Here is an 8581-nt window from a genome sequence, read left to right on the forward strand (position 1 = left end):
CGAGTACGTAATGCCTCGCTCCCTGCCTCTCAGGTCTCAAAAGTCATTCATTTCTCCCCAGCCTCCGCCCCCGGGGTAACCTGCGGCTCAAGAGCAAGGTCGAGGCGCAGAGACAGCCCGCCGGCTAGAGCGGCCACAGCCGCCCGGCCGCTCTCTCTTTTCTTCCGCTCTCTATGATTAGGAGCAAGTCCCGCCTCCGCCCGGAACTATTTAGATTCCAGGCGCTTGCGCAAAGCCAGAAGGTAGTTCCGGTTCCGGCGTGTGGATCTTCGTTCCTGGTGTTCAGTTCTCGCGGTTGGTGGGCAGTAACGGAGCCAAGATGCTGCGGAGTGTGCTGGTGAGGAGCTTCTCGGCTGGCATTCGGGATGTGGGGCGGGAGGGTTGGGAGCGGAGGCTAGAGGGTCGCGACAGGAAAGCCTCTCCTGGGAGGGAAGGAGAGAGGGAGAGGGCGGCTTCGCAGGTCACCTTGGTCCGTGTCCTTTTCGCTTGACCTTCCTTCCCTTCCATGGATCCATCCCACTTGCCCCCAAGCTGTGCTGGGTAGTTGTAAGGAGTGGAGAAGCTGGGGAGGTGACCAGAGGATTGTGCGTTAGACAAGCCTTGGGTTCCTAGTCGCCACCCCTAATCTTGTGGGTGCGGGTGGGAAGTTTCTGATACCCGGAAGCGTCAGCAGAGGATGTTCCTCTGATACCGAGAGGTTTGAGTTTCAGTGACTCTGGGCTTTGTGAGCATCAGAAGGCAGTTTAAAAAGCAAGCCATTCCACGCTGCTTAAAAAAAAAAAAAAAAAAAAGCAAGCCATTCCGTTTTGGCTGGCACTTTAGGAGCATTCATGGCCGAAGGGTCGTGTTGCTTCCATCAGGCGGTTCTGCAGTGTCCTTCACCCCTCCACCGACTTTGAGCATGTGAAATATTTTCCCCAAATTTTGAAAAAGAGAAGGAAAATGTAACGGTGATCGTTTTCTTCGGTAGTTATCCAATAAAGCTTTACTTACCTTTTCAATATATTATTTATTTTAGAAAGTGGAGTGCATATTTGTAATTTAATTCAACTGGATATGTAATGCAAGTCTCTTGTAAAAGATTTATGCCCTGTTAATTCTTTGGGAAAAGTGTAATGAGGGAAGCATTTTAATTAAGTAGGAATCATGCCAGTTTATTTTGATATCAAGTAATAGATTTTTAATAATATGGTAGAGTATTTAAATAAAAAATTTCGAACCTCGTGTATTTTGTAACCATTCTTTATTTCTGTAATATCTGTATATCAGTATGTTTTCCTCATATAATGCTACTGGTTCAATTCAGGTTAAGATCATGATTTTTTTTTCCCCTCAAAATCTACATGAATTGCTTCTTAAATGTGGTGGTTGGAGACTTCAGAATATAATATAAAGAGCAGTGGCCGGGCAACAAATAGGAAAACCTCAGTGCTTGTCTGTGACTTTGTTATTGACAAATCGGATATGTTTTAACTCTCAGTTTCACTTTTCTGTAATACTGAAGATTGGAAGTGGTTGGTTTTGAAGGTTTCTTTAAGCCCTAAGTCTGTTTAATATATATGGATTTTTTTTTTAATTTCAGGCTCTTCGTCAGATTGCCCAGAGGACCATAAGTACTGCTTCACGCAGGCAGTTTGAAAATAAAGTTCCAGAGAAACAAAAGCTGTTTCAGGTACTGAAGTATTTTATAAGAGATTGTTACTTGTTATGATTAGATTACCAAAAGTTGGAGATAGGAGGTAAATCTGGAGACGTCTGATTGTTAGCAGTCCTGTTGTATTAGCAGAAGAGTAATAAGAAACTGTCTGTCGATAGCTAACTGGGCATTTGCTATAACCAAGAGGCCCTTGGGAAAGCAGAAGAAATGAGGGGGTAAAGATCAAAGACTCTTTCTTTTGGAGGAGTCACATTGGGTTGGCACTCTTCGGGGTAGCTGCACAGTAATAGACAAATAGACCATAGAAAGAGCCCAGAAACAGAACAAATACATTAATATATGTAGAAACTTGATATATGTTAAAGGTGCTATTTCATATCAGTGGGGAATGGAAAAATTGGGTGGCTGTTTTGAAGAAAGTAAAGTTATATCCGTTCTGTATTGTGTGTTAAAAGATTAATTGCAGATGTAAATACTTCTCCCTCAAAAAATATTAAAAGAAAATATAGGAGAATTTTTTTCCAGCTTATTGAGGTATGATTGACAAGTAAAAATCGTAAGTATTGGGAATTCCCTGGTGGTCCACTGGTTGAGAATCCGCCGTCCTATGCAAGGGAGGCGGGTTCGATCCCTGGGGATGGGGGAACTAAGATCCTTCCTGCCCCGGGGGAACTAAGACCACGCACCGCAACTACTGAGCCCACGCACCACAACGAAGATCCCGCATGCCACAACGAAGATCCTGCGTGCCGCAACTAAGACCTGACGCAAACAAACAAACAAACCAATAAAGAAAGAAAGAAAATATAAATAAATAGTTTGTATTTAGGTTGTACCTGATTTTTTTTTTAAGGTGTACAAACAGTGTGATATTTAATGTATCTATGAATGATTACTACAATCAGGTTTAATCTTAGGGGTCATCCTAAGAAAGTCTTTACAAAGCCTAGAAGCTGTAAAGGAGAAAAATTGCAAGGTTTGGTGATATGAAACTTTTAAATGTACTTATGGTACAAATTGAGGTAAGTGACAAATTGAGGGGAAAATTTTTAAATTAACAAAATTTTTAATATTAACAAAAAGTTAATATCCTTAGCATACAGAGAGCTCCTACAAATCAGTAAGAAATGCAAATTAAAATGACAAGTTGCTACTTTTTTTCCCTGTTCGATTGTCAAAATTTTAGAAGATTTAAAATAGGTTATGTTAGCCAGGTGTGGGAGATAAGTGCGTTCCTATACAGTACGTTGATACATGCTAGGAAGTAGTATTGGTACAGAAATTTTAGAGTATTTGAAGGTATTAGAAGCAAATTATTGTACATATCCTATCATCCAGGACTCCCATTTTAAGAATCTTTCCTACAGAATAGTAGCATAAATATATAAAAATAGGAAATAGGCTATTATTCATTATGGGAGTTTAATCTCAAAAAAACCCAACAACCTAAATACCCATTAATAAAGGATTGGCTAATGTAATTTTATTTTTTGCACAGTGGAATGCTGTGTAGCCATTAAAAGGAACAAAGTAGGTTTAAATGGGCTAGATGGCTTTTAAGATAATGTTGAGTGAAAAATCTGTGATAGGCCATTATATAGCATAATCTCATTTTGTGTATTAAACAAGTATGTGCATAAATTAGAAGCTATGACAATACAAGCTTTAAAAAATTGAGGATATGTATTAATATGTGTTAATAGTGGTCTTCTCATGAGGAAAGACTTAGTGGGACAGAGCACTTACCTTTATAAGTAGTTAGGTTATCAGTGATTTTTTTGTTTAATTGTGATCTCTGATTTTTCATAAAGAAAATTTTAAGTGGTTAAAAAACAAGTATTATGTATGCTGCATAAAAATAAAATACTTATATTTAACAGATGTGTTAAGTATCCTACTCTATGCCAGGTGCTGGACCGGGGAGACTAAGGATATAATATAGGGTTAGAAACCAAAACTCTCCGTCCTTTTTTTTTAAGGGAAAAAAAGATCTTACCTGTGACCAAAGTGTGATGATTATTGCTTTTTTAATAATTAAATTGATGAACTCAATGAATATATTTTCACAGCTTTACTGTTTATATGTTCTTTGGAAAGGACATTTTATTAGATCTCAAATTAACTTTAAAAGGAAGAATGTTGATTTTTAGGAGTTTTTATTTTAAAAGTAGTTGCAGTAGAGAAAGATTCAGGAAAAGGGTAGTCCTTTTTAATTTCGATATTTAAAATATTTCAATTCCAGGGGTTTAAGAAGCCACTTAATTTTATACGAATGGATTAGTCTTTTTCATTTAGCTGGAAACAGATGGCACACGTTCATTATTATTTGTTTTAACCTAGGAGGATAATGGCATCCCAGTGCATCTAAAGGGCGGGGTAGCTGATGCCCTCCTGTACAGAACCACCATGATCCTCACGGTTGCTGGTAAGACATTTGGAATGCTTGCTCTACAGCAAAGTCACAGTAGCGGTAACTGACAGCACCGTCGCGCTCGCTGTGCCAGCATGTTAACACAGCCAGTCTGTCCCCAGAACCTGAGGTCCCCCTGCTTTACGTATAATGACTCACGAAGGTGATCGACACATGCTGTATAAGAACGTTTTAATGTCTTTTTTTAAAAAACAAACCAATACAGTTTGATAACTGTCTTGTGATAGAGGTGGCTTGTGGAATGTGCCACTGGTGGCCCTGCAGGCCTTCGGAAGAGCCAAAGATAGCGGCTCTGTCTCATCGCCTATAACAGGGGTTCTTAAATATCTTGACTGTGATGTATAATAATACACTTTACATCTAATCCCTGTACATACGTATTTATGACAAATAAAACCCTGTACAGCACAGTACTTTTACTGCATGTAAAGTGCTTTGATACTTTTTTCTGTGGATTGGGCAGGTCCGTTATTCAATATTAGCAGTGGAATATCACAAATCAGCGTGCTAGGGGCAGAGTTAGGAATCGGAGTGCTTGCTCCCTGGGGGGAGAAAGGGAAACGGTATTAGAGTGATTACTGTGTGCTCATCCTATCGGTAGGAGTGCCACATACGTGGGTTTCTGTAACCCTTGTGTCAAGTCTGTGATGTATCCTCGTTTCAAAGATGGAGAAATTCTGTTAATTACCCAGATAATATTGCTTCTCTGGAAGAGCTGGTATTTGGACCCTAATCACGAAGTCCCCTTGCGTATGCCAAGGTGCCTTCTTTGGCTTGAATTGAATGCAGTGAAGGGACATTTTATGGACAGCAAGCGGATAGTGACGTTTGGGCTTTCTTAAGGTAAAGTCCTAAATTCCTTTTGGCCGGTGTGACTGTTGCGTACACGTTTTGGTAGTTAGTTTTAAAAATAAATTTCCAGTTATTAGAAATTCTTACTTCAAATTTGATTAAAAATTGTATGTCACTCTTCCTTGGTTTTATATTGATAATGCACTTCAGGGAAGGCTTTGTCTGTTTGACCTCTTTTGGCTTTTGAATCATTCTTAGCATTTCTCAGGCAATCTTAGTTTGTCTGTTTGACCTCTTTTGGCTTTTGAATCATTCTTAGCATTTCTCAGGCAATCTTAGGTTATATGTTCTTAATCTTATTCTAAAATTTTTACATGTCATTACGTTAACAAATAACATTACTGTGCTGCATCGAACACTTTGTATACAAGTTAAGTACTATTAAAACCAGATTAAACGTGTTTGGTATGTATTTATTTTAAATTTTGCCAGCACCTATCAAAATACTTCTGTATGTTCCCGTAAAAGTAGTCTTAATACCAGCCTTGCCTCTTTATCTTACAACTTTTTAGCTGGGATATTGGGTTTATACATTTAAGCCTGAGGATTTCCTGTTACGTTCTTATTTCCTTCTTTTTATATTTCAGGAACAGCGTATGCCATCTACCAGCTGGCTGTGGCTTCATTCCCCAAGAAGCAGGGTTGACCTCAGTTTATCCTCCCAGCAATCAGTTGCTTCAACTCCATTCAGCTCTCTGTGGACCAGTATCTGATAACTAACTTGAGTTCTTTGGGGATCAATATTTATTGACTTGTACTAACTGCCACCAATAAAGCAGTCTTTACCATGCTTTGTTTTATTTTATCACTTTAGGATACATGATACCAGTAATAGCAGCCTTATAAACCTTAGGTAAGGAGGAAAAAGTGATTCTTTTGTCGTTAGGTTATATATGGTACCCTTGTGGTATTATTTTAGTGAAATTTTACTTTTAGCAGCTTAGAATTACAACAGGGGATGGTCTTCAGCTTTTAATTGAGCTTGACACTCGGAGTGCATGTTTCTTTGAGTCTTCCCCTCCCCTCTCTTCCCTGCTGTGCTGTATCCTGGGATATGCTAGCACCTAGGGTTAGTGGAAGCAGGTTATTTTTGGCTCATGGGGTTCAAGTTTCTTTTTTTCTCTCTTAGCTGTGTGTGTTTATGTTTAAGAATATTGGATGTATTCCACAGTTTAGAGTAGGCTTTAGTAGAATAGCTGTAAAATAATCCAGTATTTGTTCTTTTCACACTCAGAATGGGCTTCTGTTACATTAGTTTAATCCATAACATAACAGTGTACCTTTCCTTAAAATACTTAGTTCATTTGTAAAAGTTATCTTCTGGGGGAACGGAAGGAGTCAGACTTTGTCATCTCCTCTGCAAGGTGTGCATTTGTAACGGTATGAAGATTAAGAGTCTAGATGCGTCAGATCTAGGGGAAATCTATGAGTAAGGGTTTTATAAAAGCTTCAATTTCTGGATAAAATTGAGAAAACTAATATAGTTAGAAAAATGGAGTCAAGTCTGAAATACCAAACTAAGTCTTTTCCTTTTAAAACATTGAGGCTTATGGTACAAATCCATCTCAAGAGGTACCTAATGAAAGGTGTTTCAGCCTTGAGTCTTGAAAATTAGATCTTGGCTAGCCATATATCTAACCTGCCACTGAATGCAGGAATCCGCCCAGCCTCTTACAGAATCTCATTACTAACATCAGCAGAGAACACTGCTTTTGAAGGGAGTGGAATGAATATTGTTAGACATTTCTAAATGCTGAGAAATATCTTAAGCAGGCCTGGAATCTGGTCCAATTCTATGATTCAGAGCTAAAAAGCAACCAGTGATAATATTTTGAAACAAGCTATATTTATCAGCATTGTACAAAGGAGAATTTCATCAATGTGATTTGAAATGCTTTTATAACATGATGTGAAAGATACTTTTGTGCAATAAAAAGGAAGAACATCTTGGTATCTTCTACAACCTTCAGCTCTTGAGGCTGTGAGAGGTGCTTTTCTATTTCTGGTGTAACCTAGTCAGACAATTAAAACTTTTTTTTAATGCCAAAATGTTCAATTAACATGACAAGATTGGATAAGGTAGGAGTAGGTTAAATGCTGAAGAGACTTTAAAATATTTTTAAATGCTGTGATTAAGGTTTTGCCCTTCATCCAAAAATTCTACCTTGTCAGCAGGGGTGGAGGTGGGGAGGGGACACGGGGTGAGGTCTCAGAAGAGGGGTTGCTGGATAGGAGCCCATGAAATTATCTGCTGCTCTTAGCATTTAGTAAGAGAGAGATTACTATGATTGATTCAAAGACTAACCAAATGTCCATAGAATAGAGTCCGTAAGAAGTATTGCAGATGTGGACTTCAGGAAACAACAACTATCGTTCCAATCTCCTTTGTATCTTGACCACGTTATTATCCTTTTGAGAATAGTATCTGCTACTAAATGGAAGAAATTCTCTGATGATATTATCCCACTAATATAAACGCCATGGGAACTATATTTAAGTGAAACTTTGTTACAATTATTACTGTGCTCAGAATCGGGTTTGTAGTCTAGCTGTTCTAGATGAAGTTACATCGAAAAAATGAAAACTCGGGGCATGCAGTTTACCCAAAGCTACAAATAAATGGCAGCACGATTTCCAAGTCCGTTTTTATCTGATTCTTAAAGTTCATGGTCTTTCTAGTATGCTTCATCTTACCAGGTGTTTAATTATATCGGCTGGGATAGCTTCAGTGCACCGCTGGTAGCGTCGTATGCAAATACGAATGCCCTACAGACTTCCATCCCCTGCCCTGTCAGGCTTCTGGGAAGAGTGATCTGTACAGTCTCCAGTTCCTTTATTCAGTTTCACATTGATCCCTCTGTATAACTTGCAACCTACCTACCTACTTAACATCTGTCTCTTCCATTTTATAAGTGAGATCTAAAGTCGGCACTCATCACCAGCCACGGTGCCCTTCTTCTTGGTGCGTGCATACTCGTTCTTGACTGAGAATCTGGGAAAGCCCCCCAGATTCTGCTGGAAACTTTGAAATTCTTCCCTTTGCTCCCAACGTTCCCTGTACTCATCTTTATCAAGAGTTTCATGCCTCTGAGTCTGAACTCAAATTTGAGTTACAATTGTTGATAAGACTGGGAACCAGTGTAGCATTGTAGTTAATTACAGATCATGGAGTCAGAAGACCCAGCTTCAACCCTTGGATTAGATGACCATGGGTGGCCAACCTTGCTAAACTTGTATCCTCATCTGCATAAATGGAATAATGCCTAGTGCACGTGGTTATTCTAATGCAAGTAAAGCACGAAAAATGGTTTCTGACACATACCGAGTGTGCAATAAATGCTAGGTACTTCTGTTGTTAGCTCTCTGAGAGAAGGAACTGTACCTTTTCAACTCATATCCCTATCAACTTGGCACAGAGCAGGGACCATGAGCCGGTCAGGGCTGGTAGGAGAGGTTCACACTTTGATCCATGTCCTGGGTGCCTTCTTTTGGCTCTGCTATCCTTAGTGTATGGCTTTCGTTCTCCTTGTAAGATGGCTGCTGCAGTTCCTGCTATTGTGTTTGTTTCCCTGCAGGAAGAAGGATTGGTGAAAAGAGCACGTGCTAAACAAACGAGCTCTCTTTAAAGAGCCTCCGAAGCC

At 39.3% G+C, this 8581-nt stretch overlaps 1 protein-coding gene across 1 annotated transcript; it reads left to right on the forward strand.

The window, feature by feature from the left end:
* The first annotated feature begins 232 nt into the window (after nt 1-232).
* LOC132376173 (cytochrome c oxidase subunit 7A2, mitochondrial) lies at nt 233-5730 on the forward strand. The gene is made up of 4 exons (XM_059941787.1): nt 233-337; nt 1583-1672; nt 3998-4082; nt 5528-5730. The coding sequence occupies exons 1-4, from the start codon at nt 320-322 to the stop codon at nt 5584-5586; spliced, it is 252 nt and encodes an 83-aa protein (XP_059797770.1). The 5' UTR covers nt 233-319; the 3' UTR covers nt 5587-5730.
* Nucleotides 5731-8581: the final 2851 nt, after the last annotated feature.

Source organism: Balaenoptera ricei, chromosome 12 (genome assembly GCF_028023285.1).
Source record: "Balaenoptera ricei isolate mBalRic1 chromosome 12, mBalRic1.hap2, whole genome shotgun sequence".
In the NCBI taxonomy this organism is placed as follows: domain Eukaryota; kingdom Metazoa; phylum Chordata; class Mammalia; order Artiodactyla; family Balaenopteridae; genus Balaenoptera; species Balaenoptera ricei.